General features: G+C 34.5%; 1 protein-coding gene across 2 annotated transcripts in view; it reads right to left on the reverse strand.

Moving 5' to 3' along the window:
- ab (BTB/POZ-zinc finger protein abrupt) overlaps positions 1–20,290 on the reverse strand; it is a 146,494-nt gene that overhangs the window by 62,389 nt on the left and 63,815 nt on the right. For both annotated transcript variants that reach the window (XM_072534148.1, XM_072534149.1), the window contains exon 4: positions 2,169–2,396. In XM_072534148.1, coding sequence (XP_072390249.1) covers positions 2,169–2,396 — 228 coding nt within the window. The remainder of the gene's footprint in view (positions 1–2,168; positions 2,397–20,290) is intronic.

Raw genomic sequence — 20,290 nt, forward strand, 5'->3', positions numbered from 1 at the left:
TGCAGGAAACTAATTAATGGACTGTAGAATGTAATTTATTTTAACATAGGTCGATTGGTAACTTTTATTTATTTTACACAAAACGTAAATTATACAGATGTATATTAATGTAATGTCTTTTGCTGTATTCACACTGTCTGCGGCTATCTAATAATTGCATCACATTGGTTTGGCTCCAAAGGAGTCTCAAACAGTTGGTAGACATGTCTCCCTCCCTAACATATGTTAACACTGTCAGCCATATTACATTTTTAGTTTGATTTTGACAAATATAGACGTGTTAGAGCAGTTAGACGTGTTTTGGTGCTCTAGGTGATTTTGTGCTATCGACAAACATGGATCAACGAATCTGTATTAAATGTTTTGTATAAAATAAAATTAAAGAAAGTTGAAGAAGTAAAGTAAATTGTTACGGAAAATCGTCAAATCACTATTACAGAAGTTGCTGACGATCTAGACATATCGGTTGGTTTCATGTCATGTAATTTTGTCGGACGTTTTGGCAGCGTTTTATGCCTGGGTATTGTACTACGATAAAGCGCCAAATAACAATATAGCGCGTTGTTTGTTGACTAAAACAGCACTAACATTGTGCCTTAGCCCTCATATTAACCAGACTTAAAGCCGTGCGAATTTTTTTCCAAAATTGAAAAAAATATGAAATCGGTTAGGCTTGTCACGATTGAGATAAGGATCGCATCACTAAAAGAATTCAAGGCAATACCAATAAGTCCATACCAAAAGTGCCGTGACGATTCATACAAGTGTATTACATCTGAGAGTAATAGTTTGAAAGGGGCAAAATAGATATTGATGAATAACTAAATTTTGTTCGAGACTTTTTTGTACACACCTCATATACGAATAATATACTAGATTCTATTATATTTCATTTGAAAATAGTACAATTTTATGACAGTTTCTGCCTACCTCGTACTAAGAAAACACACTTCGAATCGAGACATCGTGATGTAAGCATCTCCTCTAGTTTGACCAGGACATATGTGTCCCTTGCGTCACGACGCGTAGATACTACTCTTCTACTACTTGCTACAATTAGTGCACCATATTTAAAAGGTAAGTGTTTTTTCTTTATACAGATAGCATCAATGAGTTAAGCCAGTTATTTTCGTGATATTTAAATTAATTGCTAATTTATTCACAATATAACTTTAATTTGTCTGTATTTTCCATTTAAAAAAGGATTATTTTTAACAGGGATATTTGTTAATGACCATGATGACAGTATTATTATATGCGCAGTATGGATAACTTTATCCATTGTTGCTACACTCATAGAAAATGGTTTCTAATGACAATACATTTTCTTAATATTGTTCTGAAGCTATTTTCTTGTGGCATTTTAAAGTAATTACTATTTAAATGGGAATAAGCCACAATTAAAGGTTATATTGGCGTTTCAATTTTTACTTCGGAAATCGTTCTCAAAATACATTTTGACAGCATTTAAATTATTTAAAGAATTAATATATAACGGGGGGCTGAATAAAAATTCAGCTTGCTCGTCTCGTTTTAAGAGATAAAATCTCTGACGACTGGACTATTAAAGGCCGATTGTTCGAACGGTAATCAAAACTTAATTGTAATCAAATATTTAATTAAAATCAAATACGTCACATTTTGAGGTTATGTTGACTGATTTATTTTATTCAATTTTATTATTTTACGTTTTAATTTAAAATAAACCATAATTAAACTATTTCTGATGTTAATTTCATGTTTTTATTTACAAATCAATAATAATAAGCAATTTTTAATAATTTTGACAGCTGCTGTGACGTATTTGATTGTAATTAAACATTTGACTACAAATGATTCTGATTAGCGTTCGAACAATCGGGCCTAAGTGTTTTATAATTCCAACAATCTTCTTGTTTTTATCACCCTATCAGGTAAAAATGTTTGATATCAAAGGCTTTTTCAAATCTTTACATAATTTGTAATTTTTCTTAACGTTTTTTAATAATATACTACTTTTAAAGAAATCATTCAATTTCATCTTTTTATCAGCATTTTTTAATGTTTATCTATTCGTGCAATTATCAAGGATATGAGAAGACTAAAGAGGAGGAGGATAAGTAGGAAAAAGAATATGAGGACGAACGAGCATAGCGATTTTCTCTACATTATTAGACCGAATAACTTACTTCTTTAATCATAGGCGTACCAGATCCTTCTAGCGCTTGTCCTAGGAGGGTTTCCGATTCTGCTTCGGGACCGTTGTTGCCGCTAACAGCTCTGGCTGGGCTTCGCCCCCTATCGGGTGTATAATTGCCCATCCGATCTGAACTGCGCGCTCTCTTTGTGGGAGGTGAGGAAACGTCTTCGTTTCGTGGTTCGTGTCGGTCTGTAGCCCACGGTAACGATGAAGACGTCTGAAAAGAACGACATAATAAAAATTAAAATCCATTTTAAAAATGAATATTGAGAAAGTTTCAGATAAAAATCTTAAGAAATTAATATTTTAAACAATACAAAAGTTTTCATTTGTAGTCAAAAAGTGTCTCATGAAGCATTGTCAAAATAACAGCTAACTTGTTTTAAAACACAAGGCAGTATAATATTCTAAATGAGAAGTTGATGAATCGTTTTTACATAAAACTAACAAGGCAACATTCACACTTCACCAAAATCGTGTATCTGATATTGAGGTTTCCTTTGAAGCAAGGCTAAATATTATATTTCTCAGGCTATATCAGTATACAGTGTGTTATATTTTAAATTAGATATACAAACTATAAATGGCAACACTGCGCGCCGTCGACTATCCACGAACCACCGTTGCCCCGTCGCCAATAATTTGTCATTATACAGTGGTTGTTTAAAGCAATAAGAGATAGATATTTAATTTTTAGTAGATTTTTTATTTATTTTTGTAAACAACATGTCTGTTTATACGCCCACAGAAAAGGTTTAAATAATAAAATGGTTTTATGTTGGTAATTCTGGGGATTAGTGTGTAGATTTATGTTCTATGTTTTTTTAGGGGAGACCAATTCTTTACGTACAGTTAGTTTATAATATTGTTAAAAATTCTGAGAGTTTGAGAGAATCATGTTCTTCCCGATATTCTCAATCTTCCTGATGTAAATCTGGAGAATGTTTGGTCCCATCAAGACGGCTGTTCAGTTCACAACGCTCGAATAATACTTTCCCGAATCGAGTTATCAGTGGAACATGCGATATTATGTGGCCTGCGCGGTCTCCAGATCTTACACCCATGGACTTCTTTTTTTGGGGGCATTTAAAAAGCATCATCTACGATCATCCTGAGGCTAGAGCCCAAAATTTGGATGAATTAAGCAACCGAATAAGAGAAAGTTTCCAATTCTATTACAGCATAAACTCTTACATCTGTCCACAGAAGTTTTTATGACAGATATGGATACTGTTCAGTCGTAGAAGGACAATTTTTTGAATCATTTCTGTAGTGTATAAAGAATGATTTCTTATTTTATTAGGAATTAGTTTTTATTTTTAATATATATTTTTTTTATATTTATATTTTTATTTTATATTATTTTTTGTTTTATCTTTTTAAAGAAATGCGCTTTTATTTTTAATTCAACCACAAACAATTGTTCGCATTATTAAAAACCGATACAAATTCACCGCCTTATAATTGTCAGTGTATTTTTATCGAGTTTATGTTATAAGAAATGAATGTACGTAACCAAAACAAAAATCGACGGACGGAGTTACATATCCCTTGTTGTGTGTTATTAAATGGTTTTCTCGTTTTCTGTCTAGAGGAGTCTAGGTGTCGGAGCGGAGGAGATAGAAGAATTATAATTACCTCGTACGAGGCAATGTTGCCGATTTTAGCGCTCTATGTATTTATCTAATCCAAAACTGAATATACTGTATATTCATAGTCTCCATCTGTTTATAAATTGCTTCGAGATTATATTTGATATTGCAATGCAGTGGCGCACCCAGGGGGTGTTTGGGGGTTAACCCCACATTTCGGTACCCAACCAAAACAACCCCACAGAAACATTCTGGGTGCGCCCTGTACAACGAGCTATTTGCCAATTTTATAGCACGACACAACAGAGAGTTCTTTTGGATACAAGTGGCAATAAATAACAGTAAAGATAAAGTCTATACACAACAATTTTCTATTTAACTCACCTTTTTCCTTATTTCCTTTATGTCTAAATATATTTTTTAATTAAAGCAAAATTTCCATTTTTATATTGTGTTATTACAACTAACAAAAATAATAAACACGAGGAAGTTAATTAGGAGATGAAGTATCGGATATCCCTCCAAAAATAAACAAAGTTCATTCTTGGTTGCTACCTAATTTATGGGCGTCTATGGAGAAGAAAATCTTAATACCTAATTTCGATTTGATAATGAGAATTGACAAGGAAATTCCGGCGAGCGTCACCCGCATGGTTTCAGGATAAATCTACACTGAGAAAACAGAAAGATACCGTATTATTATATATTATTTACCGTATGCCAATTTCAACAAATTTAGAAACATTATTATTGTTCTGAAGCTATTTTCTTGTGGCATTTTAAATTAATTACTATTTAAATGGGAATAAGTCACAATTAAAGGTTAAAATACGTTTATTGACGTTTCAATTTCCACTTCGGAAATCGTTCTCAAAATACAAACAAAATCGTTTGTATTTTGAGAACGATTTCCGAAGTGGAAATTGAAACGTTAATAAACGTATTTTAACCTTTAATTGTGGCTTCTTCCCATTTAAATAGTAATTAGAAACATTATAACATTAATAATACAGGTAAATGTCAAACTTTTATCAGTTACAAATAAAAATTAAGTGAATTAATATATTCTATTGACTGTGAAGTTTTAAGAACTTGTGGGGAACCCAACAATGTGTTTGATCGTTGGGCTTCCTCCACAATCACATTGAGGAGACAGATGATATCTGGCAGGTATTTTAAAAGAGGAGTGGCTCAGGGTCATATCTTAAATATCTGCCATGATGCATTTAAAAACAACCCAATTTATTAAATTATGATACATATTGGAAAGATCTTTGATGTCAGTCTTATTATTGATAGACTTTGGATCTTTTTTTATGTGAATCATCTCCAATATGCATCTTTTGTTGTAATTTTGTTCTTTTTCCAAAATCTGTACATTTTCAAAATCAAACGAATGGCTATTTTTTAGAGAATGTTTGGCTAGGGCTGTTGTGTTTAATGCATTGTACACATGTCTGTACACTATGTGTGCAACGATTCTTCTATATAGGTATTGGTGAAAAAATTGAAATCATTGGAAGAAGAATGGAGTAAAATCGAAAAATCAATGACACAATGACAGAAGCAGCTAATGTTTGCTTACGCAATAGAGGAGCGAAGAGAGAAGAAGACTGGTTCGGCGAGGAATGTAACAGTGCACTAATGCTAAAAAATAAGGCAAACTTTGAAAAAGACAATAATAGAACCCAAGAAACAATTACAGAAAATGAGACGAAAAGGAAAGAAGCTAAAAGAATTCTTCTTCTTCCAGTACCATCTCCTATCGGAGGTTGGCTACCATCACAGCAATCTTTACTTTGTTGGCTGCAGCTCTGAACAACTGTATTGAACTGCACCCATACCACTCCCTTAAAGTTCGCAACCAGGAAATCCAACATTCCTTTCCCATCTTCAGCAGAACATCTTGATTTGTTACTCTTTCTGTCCATGGTATTTTCCACATTCTCCTGTAACACCACATCTCGAATGCCTCAATGTTTTTAATGTTTATCTTTTTCAGTGTCCAGGCTTCCATGCCGTACAGCAGAACGGAGAAAACATAGCACCTTAACATTCTCGTCCTTAAGTTTATATTTATGTCCCGGCTGCATAGGAACTTTTTCATTTTGACAAACGATTGTCTCGCTATCTCTATTCGCCTCTTGATTTCTCTTGTCCTGTCATTAGTATCAGTGAAGCAACCCCTAAATATTTGTAGGACATAAATCTTTCAACTGGCTGATTATTTATGGTTAAAAAGATGTTTATGGCTAAAAGAATCTGCAGGCAAAAAAGAGAGAATGTTTGAAAAGAAAATTAAGAACACCAGAGGAGCATTACATTAAAAAAGTGAAGAGAAATAGACAAACAAATAACACGCAAACAGTTTTTTGTATAAATAAAGAAGGACTGCTCCTTGGAAATACTGCAGAGAAATTAAACAGATGGGCACAATATTTTGAAGAACTGCTAAATAATGAAGAACAGATGCAAACAGATGAGGCAATGGGCCAATAAGAGGATTATGATGAGGAGTACGTAGAGGAACCAACAGAACAGGAAATAAAGCAAACAATAAAATGTCTTAAAATCGGTAAAAGCGCAGGGGAGATTGGAATCCCGGTGAAAATTTTAAAGGAAGGAGGAGTCACACTGCAAAGAAAGCTATGTAATTTGATACTCAGAGTGTGGATAGAGGAGAAAATATTAGAGAGATGGACTAATGCCATAATTTGCCCAATACATAAGAAAGGTAACAAAAGGATGTTGTTTACAAAATATTAGCAAAGATCATACGTAATAGATTGAAAAAATACGACAATGGCATAGTAGGTGAATACCAAGGAGGGTTTGGAGCAGGAAGATCGACAGTGGATCAAATATTTACCTTAAAATTGATACAAAATAACAGTTACGGACAAAACCTAGGACTGCACTTGCTCTTCATTGATTTTAAACAGGCGTATGACTCTATCGATCGGGAAAAGTTGTATAAAGCTCTACAAAATTTAGGAATATTGAATAAAATTATTGAAAATCTCGCTAACAAGTACAAACAATGGAGTCATAGAAGGAAGTATGTCAAATCTGTTTTCGGTTACAAGAGGATTAAGACAAGGGGATCCACTATTTACTGATCTGTTTAACTTTTTCTTGGAGACAATAATGAGAGAAAGCAAGATCCAATCTACGGGTACCATTTTCCCCTATAAACAGCAATGTATAGCGTACGCAGATGATGTAGTCCTCTTAACAAGAACAAAAAATTTAACAAATGTTTAAGAACTTTGAAGATATAGAAAAGTATATAGAAATGCGTGGTAAGATAACAGAACGCAATAAATTCGTCACAATTATAATGAGAGGAAAGGATTACAAAATTGAAAATGTCAGCCAGTTCCAGTATTTGGGTGTAACAATACGAATAAAGAAGAAGAAGAAAAATAAATAGAAAAGAGACTATTAAAAGGAAGTAGAGCAATGGGCTCAATAAAAAATATTCTAAAAGCAAAAAATGTATGTAGGGCAGGAAAATGCCAAAAATTCTGCCAGAGGCAGTGTATGCCTGTGAGACCTGGACTATGAATAAGAAAGATGAAATGAAAATCGAGATCTGGGAAAGGAAGGTGTTGCAGAAGATTTTTGGTGGTATTAGGACGGCGGAGGGAAAATGGCTCTCCTCTACTTTTGTCACAATCCCGAAGACGAATAACGCCAGAGAGTGTTCAGACCACAGAACTATAGCATTAATGAGAGCCACACACTAAAATTATTTTTAAACATAATTCACAAAAGAATATTTAATAAATTAGAAGAGGACATAAGCGCCACACAGTTTGGATTCAGAGGTGGACTGGGAACACGGGAAGCTTTGTTTGGTCTGAGTGTGTTAATGCAAAGATGTTTGGATGTAAACCAAGACCTCTACGTAGGTTTCATAGATTTTGAGAAGGCCTTCGATAAAGTCAGACACCAAAAGCTGTATGAAATCCTAAGAAGCAAAAACATCGACAGTCGCGACATTAACATCATATCCAGGTTGTACTGGGGACAAACAGCAAAAATCAAAGTTGACAATGAGTTAACCGAAGAAATTGAGATTCGTCGAGGTGTGCGTCAGGGTTGTGTGCTTTCTCCACTATTATTCAATATATATAGCGAAACAATATGCCAGAAAGCGCTCCTAGAGCAAAACATTGGTATGAACATTAACGGAGAGTTAATTAACAATATACGATACGCTGATGACACGCTAATAGTAATAGATAACCTAGCAAATTTACAGTTTCTGATGGAAAACATAAACACCCATACCAAAAAGTATGGTCTAAAACTGAACATCAAAAAGACTAAATTCATGATTGTAACAAAGAAGATATACACCAATGTGAATTTAACCATAAATAATCAGCCAGTTGAAAGAGTTACGTCCTACAAATATTTAGGGGTTTGCTTCACTGATACTAATGACCAGACAAGAGAAATCAAGAGGCGAATAGAGATAGCGAGACAATCGTTTGTCAAAATGAAAAAGTTCCTATGCAGCCGGGACATAAATATAAACTTAAGAACGAGAATGTTAAGGTGCTATGTTTTCTCCGTTCTGCTGTACGGCATGGAGGCCTGGACACTGAAAAAGATAAACATCAAAAACATTGAGGCATTCGAGAGGTGGTGTTACAGGAGAATGTGGAAAATACCATAGACAGAAAGAGTAACAAATCAAGATGTTCTGCTGAAGATGGGGAAGGAATGCGAAGTCATAAAAACCATACAAACGAAAAAACTGGAATATCTAGGCCACATAATGAGAGGAGAAAAGTACTCTCTGCTTAGACTCATAATCCAAGGAAAAATCTCGGAAAAGAGAAATGTGGGACGTAGGAGGATTTTCTGGTTGCGAAATTTAAGGGAGTGGTATGGGTGCAGTTCAATACAGTTGTTCAGAGCTGCAGCCAACAAAGTAAAAATTGCTGTGATGGTAGCCAACCTCCGATAGGAGACGGTACTGCAAGAAGAAAGAAGGGAAACTGGCAAAGAACAAATGAAGAGGTAATGGAGATGTATGGAAAACTCCTAATTGTACAAAAAGTCAAAGCACAGAGAGTCAGATTGTTACGTTACATCACTCGAATGCCAGAGAAACGTTGTGTAGAAAAGGTGCTTTTTAGAGAAGGCGGGGGTAAAATGAAGAGAGGAAGACCACGGAAAAAGTGGTTAGAAGCAGTTAAAGGTGATTTAAATGGTATAGGAATGCAGAGTTGGAGACAGAGAAAGCAAACGACCGGAAGAAGTAGAAAAAATTAACGAAGAAGAATTATAGTTCTATATAGTTTATATATATATATATATATATATATATATATATATATATATATATATATAATTTCATTTGAAAAGTGGTATGTCAGATTGACTTTGGATAAAGCATAACAGTGAACGAACCCTTATTCCCAGTGTAGGTCCAGTGAACGTCGTTCGGAGTCGAATAAGAGACTGAAGTGTTTAATATTCAAATTTCATTCATGAAAACGCTCGCCCGCTGCGATTGTGGAACACGCACACGTGTATTCCGAGTGTAATGTTAATCCGTAAGCTGTAAGACGTAATCTTACGCAACGCAAGCGGTAATTACAAATGATTTTTTATTGTATCGTGAAAACATATTCCCTGGATACTTTACAGCGCCATGTTATTTTTTACGAAAATGCGGGGTATAAAAATAGAGTGAGTGTATTTATGTGGAGTAATAAAATAAACTGACACATGAACATGTTTTTGAGAGTTTACGGAAATAAATATAGTAGGGGCTATTAAAATTCTTTCTCTAAGTTTAATTGTTTTCATTTTTAGTTGAGATTTTTCATTCCATAATGTCTTCTTCACTCTTTGTGGACTAAATAAGTCTACTAAATAAATTACCCGATTAAATGTTTAATGCTTTTTAACATTTTTGTTCTACACTGAGTGAGCATAACATTTATAACTATTTTTCTTGTTCTCATTTAAGCCCTTATAGCTTTTCAAGTGGGGTTTCAGATTGGGCTTTCCACATAATTAATTATTAATCATCCGCTGACTGGTTTTACATATTTTATTAAAAAATTGTTTCGGATATTTAGTAAAACAGTTTTTACATCGACTTGAAAAGCAAAACTTAATACAAAGAGAACAGAATAAGCAAAAAATGCGAGGATAACATTGGAGATTCGCAGTTTGGGTTTCGGAATTCTCTTGGGACAAGAGAAGCACTTTTGAGTCTACAGGTACTCATCCAGCGCTGCAGAGATATGAACAAAGACGTGTACATATGCTTTATAGACAACACAAAAGCATTCGATAACGTAAAACACGAAAAGATAATAGAAGTTCTCCATAAGATCGGAGTCGACTACAGAGACATTCGAACAATAGCGAGTCTCTATTAGGGCCAAACAGCTAAAGTGAAAGTAGGATCTACATTGACCAATAAAATTGAGATCAAGAAAGGGGTACGACAGGGCTGTATCTTGTCTCCTATTCTCTTTAATATATACTCAGAAGAAGTATTTAAGACAGCGCTGGAGGAAAGCACAGAAGGCATAAAGATAAATGGAGAAATAATTAATAACATAAGGTATGCTGATGACACTGTGATTCTAGCAAGTAGCATGGAGGAACTGAGTTGCCTAATGAGTAAGATACAAAAAACAAATGCACAATACGGACTCAGACTAAATATCACAAAAACCAAATGGATGTTAGTAAGCAAAACCCAACAACCACCACAGCAACTGATATTAGACAATGAAAGAATTGAACATGTGGATTCGTACATCTACTTGGGAACAACAGTTAACTCAAATTGGGATCAAGCGAAGGAAATACGTATAAGAGTAGAAAAGACAAGAGCATCGTTCACTAGGATGAACCAAATTTTCACCTCTAAAAGCCTTACCCTACCTCTCAAAATTCGACTTCTGAAATGTTATGTATTCCCGGTTTTGTTATATGGAATGGAGGCGTGGACAATGACCGCAACATTGATGAAAAAAGTAGAGGCCTTCGAAATGTGGGCTTACCGACGTATATTACGTATATTCTGGACTGAGCACGTGACCAACGAAGAGGTAGTACGCCGGATAGGTAAAGAGAGAGAGGTAGGAATAAGTATAAAGAAAAGAAAGTTGGCATACTTGGGTCACATTATGAGATATAATAAATATAGAGTACTACAACTGATCGTTCAAGGGAAAATAGACAGCAGAAGGGGTCCAGGGAGGAGAAGATACTCGTAGCTCCAAAACTTGCGGCAATGGTTCGGATTGTCATCTGCTGAACTATTCAGATCTGCCGTAAACAAAGTCAGAATAGCCATGCTGATTGCCAACGTTCGGAACGGACAAGGCACATGAAGAAGAAGAATACAAAGAGAATATCTACAGAATACGGCAGTGTAGACAGTTTAGGGAATTAAAAATATTAAAGGACAAAAAGGTAAACAGTTCAGGATTTCTGAAAGATAGTGCAAAACAAATGACAGAGAACATGGAATTAAGCCAACAGTGGAGAGAACATTACAAAATTTTACAGACAGAAGTTTACTGACGTGGATTTCCGTGCAAGATTCTATCTCTCTTCAAGAAACTGAAAATCAAGAACTGGGTGTTGAATGCCAAGAGGAAACTTCTGCTGTGGTGTCAGGAAAAGATTTGGCAGATTCGCAACAAAATATTCCTCGACGTCAAGAGACACCACTTGCAAGTAAAGAGAACCCGCCTTCTGGAGAGATAGATTTCCGACCAGCAACCTCTGCATCCAACGTTTCAGTTCCTATGTTTTTCAATGACCACAGACAAAATGTCGCTGTAGAATCTGGAGATCCAAACTCTACATTCGTTTTAATCTCTAAAGACTCGCCAATGCCAAGTACTTTAACATTCCAGCCAAGCTCATCAGCATACTTTATACATTATATTTTTGCTGTAGGCCCACAGGATATTGTTTCAATCCCTGAAGCAAATATTATCAAACGAGAAAATACGCGAAAAAAAGGAACCGCTGCAGTTTTGACCTCAAGCCCTTTCAAGATGGAACTAGTAGCCGAAAAGCAGAAAAAGAAGAAAAAGAAAGGTTTAAGAAAATAAAGCTGGAACTGAAAAAAGAAAAGCAAAGTAACAAGAGGAATAAAGGAAGCAAAGAAAAATTTAAAGGAAAGCAGAAAACAAAATCAAAATCAGCGAATCGTGTTTTATTTAATGACTCGAACAGTGACGTGAGTGATACTGATTGCCTTTTCTGCGGGGACTTATATTCCAAGTCAAGGGAAAATGAAGGATGAATTAAGTGTTCGGGCTGTTTACGATGGGCACATGAAGCTTGTGCTGGGTGTGAAGAAGAAGACAATGACTTTATTTCTGACGTTTGTAAATAAACTCGGTGTAAAACTTTCTTTTTCTACGATGGCAATAATGTTTTTATTTTGAAAATACACTTTCATTTAGTATACAAATTCAGTTTAAATTTTGTATTTTACATCGGGCAAAGAGGCCACCTCATGGCCTCTTTCTCTCTTTCTCTCTCTCTTTCTTTCTCCCGCCCTCTCCCTCTATTTCTTTGGTTTCAATAAAAGCAACTCCATTTTGAAGTTGGGCAAATCTTCTCAGCTTGAAATCCGCTTTTTTTCATAGTTGGTACCTCTTTTTCTATCGAATTTTTAACTCAAATATTGTGTAACAAAGTTTTATATTTCATATCCATTATACGCATACATTATATTACTTGTACGAAAAAGAATTATCATATAATTTAAATATAAATGCAGGCCTTAATAACTTTAATGTTAAAACAAATCCAAATGCAATTAATTTTAAATGTATGTCAGTCGAAATGAGTTTAATGAGAGGTTTTGCCGATGGCCAGCAGTGTTCTAAAAGGTGTAGATATTATTATTTCGTTTTTAACATTTAATTGGAAGGCCCTGGACTTCCTTATTACCTCTATAGAACGTTTCTAATAAATATTGACAAAATTTATGGCCAATTGCCAAACAGTAAATGCCATGCATATTCAATAGAAACCAGTTTTGTAAGTTCAAATGAATTTTTTTCGAGTATTTCAAACGTTTTAACAATTCGAAATATAGTCATTTTACTATTTTAACTATCTATAAAAAAGTTACTTTAAGAGTATTTCGATGTGGGAATAAAATGAAGATAAATCGGTATTTACAGTGACGTATCAAACGTTCGGTAATCCATGTGTTTATTAATCCTTTAAAAACGGAAAAATCACAGACAATGAACGATGATATATATATATATATATATATATATATATATATATATATATATATATATATATATATATATATATATATATGGGACAGGTGTGAATAAGTTTTAGGTGAGTAAGGTAGCTATGTAATTACTGCCTCAAAGCAGTAGAAGCATTGAAGCATTGAAGAATACTTCTCTGAAGGTTTGATCCAGATAATCACAGGTGACAGTTACATATTGATTGAACCAGCTGTGCTTTTGCAGTTAAGAAAGCAACGGGAAAGTAGTTGGCTTAACTTTTTCCCAGGACATCCTTTGAACATTGTCTTTGCTTTTATGTTCGCTGTCCATCTTGAAGAAAAATCACATGGCTGGTACCACGTACTTAAAAACTCAATACTGCCTCTTGTTATGCTGAGTGTCAGAGATTCCCTTTACCTAGAACAATTTGTTGGATGAAAGGCGTAGTGGCGTTGGGCCGCGAAAAAGAAGAAATAAAAGACAGTATGAAGTAGGCAATTAATTGTCATGTTGTGTTGATATTACAAGTTTGTTAATATTGCATATATATTTTTTAAGTAACTGTAATTCTGTATTCTGTGTAAAAGCAAATAAAACCGAATCCAACCTTCGTAAACTTGTCCAGTGAATTTAATTTAGGTATACTGGGGGTTTATTATCTACGCAGATCTCTTAAAACGGGTAGTTTTTGGTGGTGCGACACTGAGGAATGGTAATATGCCAATTTTTTGCATTATTACCATGCTTTTTTGCTTTAAAACGTATGACACATACGGTGCGTGTGGTCACTGTTTATGAGTTTTTAGACACCAGTGCCCACCGATGAACCCCTGTCGTCAGGATTGAAATATCAACAAAATCGTCCTAATTATGTTTATTATATGTAAAAATGACACGTATTATATTTTAAAAAACTTACCGAGTGATCAAAAATAAAAAAATATTCCTTTATAGCACAGTGCAAAAGAATGTACAATGTTAAAACCTAAACTGAAAAAACGAAGGGAAAATAGAGATCATTATTACTGTAGACTACTGTGGTATGCCCCAAAACAAGTGCCCAAACTTGGTCCTGGTGAGTCTGGACACTTTCTGCAGTAATACATAGGCATCTTTGGAAATTTCCTGTTTCAAGCACCAATGACATCGTTTTCGAAATTTCCTTCCATTTTTATCCGTTTCACACTTCGATGGAAGGTGTAGCTCTGGATCTTCTTCTCCATTGGCATGGTTAATGTCATCATTCGGCAACAAAACTTCTATGATTGATTATAGAAAATCAAGAAATGACATCTTTGGTGCTAAGTATTTATTATGCAACATGTACGCATTGTACAGCATTGTAACCTCGGAAACCTTTTTTGGATGGTGCTAGAAAGGTCACCAATGGAGAGACTGCGCACGGCAGCCAGATGGTTGGTGGAGAGCGAGTCGTGGGTTCGAAACTAGCTTTTGGAACCAGGAATGGGTCCAACGGACGAAATAAGTAAAGATACGATAATAGATATTGGAAAAGATACAGAAATGAACAAAAAGATAGATGGGTAAAATTTCCAAAGATAAGATAAGATAGGGAACAGGGCGCCACTTAATTTTTAGGGGTTTAAGGAGAAAATTAAGAAACCTTAGAAAAGAAAAGAGATATGGAAAGATATTTAGGTTCAGAGATCAAACCCAAGAAAATGGGCAAAAGGAATTAAAAATAATTATTATTTTAATTATATAAAAAAACGTTACAACATCATTACAATGATGTGCATACCGACTTTTTTGTATCAACGAATGGTTTTCCTATGCAATGGATCATATGACAGCAGCTGATCTTGAAGATCAATGCTTGACATATATTTGTTATACTGACTTACGAGAGTCGTTTACGGTTTAATTTTTATATTTCCAGACTTACAGGTGACTTCTGTCATGATATTAGCATGCTCAGTAGAAATATAAAGGACTCGTTTGTCTTTCCACTTTCCTACACATGCACCTCCGCCAGAAAATTCAATAAATTTTCCTGTTCCAGTTTCGCCTGACCTTGTTCGACCGGTGTTTCTTTTCGTACCGATCTGAGAGTTCCCGAACAATAGGTAAAAACTTTCTTATCGCTATCTACCGAATTATAAAAATTATCCATATAAAAGCTATGGTCTTTATCGAGGTAGTTGCTCATGAGGTGAAATACAACATTGGCAGCGTATCCTTTTCCTCCCATGTCATCCCATACTCCAGTGTTAGCCTTGAATACTGTTCCATTGCTTTCTATTAGCAATGTCTTTTATTTTTTATATATTGAGGAAATAGAAGCCGACCTCGCTATATCATAGATTCGTCAATGCACAGGTGTTTCATTCAGCTATAAATGTCTGACATTCTGTTATTAAAAAAGTCCAGTAATTACTATTTAAATGGGAATAAGCCACAATTGAAGGTTAAAGGAAGTTTATTGACGTTTCAATTTCCACTTCGGAAATCATTCTCAAAATACAAACATTAGTGTTTGTAAAAGATCAGCAGGAAGACGCCAGAACTCATGGCTGAATGACTTGAGAAGACAGTTTGACCGTTCATCCGCAGAAATCTTTCGTGCAGTAGTTTCCAAAGCTACAATTGCTATTTGGATAGCCAACCTTCGAAAGGAGTTCGAGAAATAAGAAGATTTCCATGTATATAGTCTACAGACGGGTAATTTGGACCATATGTCGTATCTCGAAAAAGTTACTGTTCAATTTTCCTAATAAAAGAAAAGCTGCCTATTGAAATATCAGTATCGCCGCACAATCTCATACTTAAGAACTCACCTTGTGACCTTCTCACTGTAAACACAATAAAAAACTTTAATATCCTCCGATTTCAGACGAAAACATTAGAATATTATCGAAATTAAAGAAGGACAAATTAAATTAATAAGGATCATCAAATTAAAATGTCAAATGTAATAAATTTAAGAGTTTTTGTTGTGTGAACTACGCCTCTGCACATGTCGTCTGTCCGTAGGTATTGACTACAAAATAATAAACATAAATTAAGATTTTTTTGGCAGCAGTTGTGACCTCTTTCATTCTAATTAGAAAATAGCGATTTTAATTAGAAACGGGTTTAAATCTTTTGTTTTTTAATAACATATATCTTATTATTATTATTATAATGGCTATTCGTACGAATTTCTGATTTCATCGCTATTTTCCACTTTGGTTAATGATAAGTACTTGATAATTCAAATTTATGAATCAGCTTAGCAACGTATTTACATTGTATTTTCATAATCTAACATATAACTCTTATATCACTACGTTTATAAAAATTCAAGACTGCGCTGAATGGGTCGCCTAGTAGGTATGCAGGAAGACCTACCTAGCCCACAAGAAAATCATAAAGCATGCACCAACGGGAAGAAGACCAAGAAAGACCCAGGCTTAGATTATATGGAGCATGTAGAACAACATGAAAAATCCTTAAAAATTATCAACTGAAAGCGTAAAGCTCTTAATGACCTCCACTAGACAAGACTCCATATCTTTTGCTTTCTCTTTATCCACAAAAAGTGAATAATAAACTCACCAACATACATTTACTACAGTTTTTCCTGAAACGTTTTAATAATTACGTGATATTTACATCATTTTACTTTAACTATCTTCTGAAGAGCAAACAGGATTTTATTATATCGAATACTCACTTCAAATTACCACCGAGAAGACTCTACACCTGTGAGTCAAATGCAGAATCAGAGAACAAAATTATTAGGAACCAAATCGACGTCATCATCATCATTATGACTTCCTAGCCTCCTCAAGAATTTCTCTCCAGTCGTCCCTATCCATCGCCTTCCTCCGCCAAGCACGTATTCCCATATTTCTCATGTCTTCATCGATGTTATCAAGGAACCTTGTTCTGGGTCTTCCTCTTCTTCTCTGACCAATATATCTATCAAGGAGCGTTTTTCTAGCTGGGTCATTTTGTTCCATCCGCCTTACATACCCTATCCACCTCACACGTCATATCTTAATATGTTTAACGGTTCATCTGGTTCCTGGTATATTCTACAAAGTTCGAAGTTGTATCGTCTTCTCCGCCTTAGTACTTTTCTTTCGAAACATCCTAACCCTTTTTGTTAGAGTCCAGATCTCTGGACCATATGTTAGGACTGGGCGTATTATTGTTTTGTAGAGTTTTATTTTTTGTACTTCTCGATATAATTGTGGATTTAAGGAGAAGATTGAGCTCAAAATACCATCTGTTGACCGTGCAAATTCTGCGGTTAATCTCTCGGTAGGTATCTTTGTGATTTGAAGTTTTTTAACTGCATCTTTAACTTCAAGAATCGCATGGTTACTATAATGCATGGTTAGTTTAACTATTAAGTGCATGGTTATAGTATTCCACCCATCAATTCAATACATCTTTCCTTGTTATTAACAGGTCGCCATCCTGACTTCTGCATTGTTTTTTGGTTGCTTTGAACCAAATCTACTTCATTCTAATAAAAAATCGATTTTGGAACTGCGTCAAATCAACAAAAACTTATCCAGGTGCTGACATTGGGTCTGATCACAATCCCATAGTACTTGTAACCCAATTAAAATTAAAAAAGGTGATCAAAAGACGTCTCGTAAAAATATTGATACTACTCAAGTACAAGACGAGAAAGTTAAGAAAACAGTTCAAAGACAACTCAACAACAATTTAGTTTGGGAAAATATTAGTGAGAATGTCGACGAGGGCTTAAATAAAATTATAACAACAGCAAAGGAAATCTATGAAGGGGATTTAAAAGGCAGCCCAAAGCTAAAAAAGAAGGCTTAGATGACAGAAAACACACTGGATTTGAGGAGCAACGACGACTAGCAAAAAAACTATAAAACTATACTTGCAAATAGAAAATTCGACGAAAAATATAGCAAGGGGTTAACATCTAGTCAAACAGTGTCATGAAATTTAAAAATTCGAAAATAGATAAGACACATTTAATATGTATAAAAATGTGAATAGTGGCTGGTATCTTCAATAAAGGAGGAAATACATCATTCAATTTGGTTGAACAATGTGGATGATTCAACCAAAATGAGGCACGTATTTTGAGATTGAATAAAAGTGTTCAACAAAGTCGAACATTGAAATAAGTTGGGACAGTTTCTACTTTTGTTCAACCTCGTTGTACAACTGGGATAATTCATCCACATTGACTCATTGTCTATACAAAGCTTGTCGGTTGTGTCGATTCAAATTCAACCATTATTTCATTTTGGCTTGGAGGCTTGTGCGAATTTTTAATTTAACTTTCTGATATAGTTCTTCAAATTGGTTTTCGGACATATGTAGATGATTCCTGTAAGCTTTTGGATCTTTCGTTGCCATTTAAAGGAAATAACGTTTGTGATGCACCTTTCTCATTTCGCCGCCCCACCCATGGTCTAGTTCATCAAAGCCGACGTCTTTTTATAGTATTTTCTGCTTATTTTTCAGATCTTTTTTACACATTTCAAGTAAACGTTCGCAAATAATTAAAACACCAATCCGTACGATTTCATTTGCCGACATTTTGAAATGAAAATAATAATTGAAGCGTTTATACGTATGCTTTTCAATTTTATTGAACAATGTAATTGGATCATCCACATTGTTCAACCGAATTGAATGGTGTATTTCATCTAAGAGACAAACTACACTGCTACATGATAAACATAATATTTATAAAACCAATTTTTCAGGAATATATTACTGATGTTGTTTATTTTCATTTATTTTACGAGGTAGACAACATACAGCTTGCGGCTTATTAAGTTTAATATGCAGAAAAACATGAAACATTCGTTATGAATGAGTCAAACTTCTTTGAAACATCTTTTTACGTCAATTTAATAAGTGATTGGAGACTGTAATATACCTACATAGTCAATAATAATATAATTAAGTGTTCCTCGGGAAATTCTTCAGTAACTGAATATTTAAGTAAATAAACACAGAAAAAATAATTATCGTCAGGACTCGGATTTGTATGTATATTTACATACATTCACATATAAATGCATATTTATTTTTACTCTTAATAAATGAATGGTTTACAATTTTAAACTGCTTTTGCTGATTTTGTTAATTACTTTTTATTTTGAAGCATATATTTCATTAACGGCAAAACTACTTATTTTAGGTACAATTACACAAATTCTTAAGGGGGTTTTATATAATAGAATGGTATTATATTCATTATTTCACCGGGTGCGAAAACGCCTAGAGTTTCGGTTAAACATTGGATAGGAAAAAGGCAAGAATTGTCTCACATCCATTGAAGTCAAAAATTGTTGTCAAAAAAAAGTAGAACCACTTTGATTACAGAAATTATATGAGAATACCTGAATAATAAAAGCAATTCTCTTTAGTAGCACCTACAGTACAAAAACTTCTTCTTCTTCTTCTTCCTTCTTGTATATAGGCTTTAAATCCTGTTTCTTCCACAATATTAGCCTCCTAAATTGTTTAAATTATCGCACCATCTTTTTCTTGGTTTGCCAATACTTCTTCGTCCATTTGGTGACTTATCTCGTGCTATTCGTACTATCCTATCATCTGCCATTCTACTAATGTACTCGTTCCACTTTTCTGTTGTTTCTGTATTTTCATCTCTGTTGTTTCTAGTACTCGTCTCGTTTTCGCTGTGTAAGGTCTTGTCTCCGCCGTGTATGTCAACATAGGTCCAATTGCTGCTTTACAGATTCTTGTTTTTGTGTCTTGTCTTAGGTGTTTGTTCTTCCAGATTGTGTCATTAAGAGATCCCGCCGCTTTACTTGCTTTTAAGCTTTATTGTCGTACTTCTCCTTCAACATCTCCGAAACTAGTTATATCTATTCCCAGATATCTAAACCTTGTTTCCTGCTCTATTATTTTCGGTCTTATATAGCTTATATTGGTCGGTTTAGCGGTTTAGTTTGTGGGTAAATTCTGGCGGAACAGTTTTGTATTTTGTCTGACGGTTTTATCCACTGGAAATCATTTATTAAATAACGTGCAGTTGTGTTTGATTATCATACAGTAAAAACGTGAAATGAAAAAAGTGTTGAGGTCTGGTGGGTATATATCCTCGGCAGTGGCTTTCGTCTTAAGGACCTCCTTTGCTCTGTTGTTGTTCGAGCTTTCTATAGAACGTATCTATTGTTGACGCTTTGAATTGGATTTTAGATAGTGGAGATATTATCAAGTTGGTGTATCAATGCTCTTAGTGGTCATAATTTGGTTAATTTGTCGTTTGTTGAGGGCAATGTAGA

The sequence above is a fragment of the Diabrotica undecimpunctata genome, chromosome 6 (assembly GCF_040954645.1).
Source record: "Diabrotica undecimpunctata isolate CICGRU chromosome 6, icDiaUnde3, whole genome shotgun sequence".
Lineage (NCBI taxonomy): Eukaryota > Metazoa > Arthropoda > Insecta > Coleoptera > Chrysomelidae > Diabrotica > Diabrotica undecimpunctata.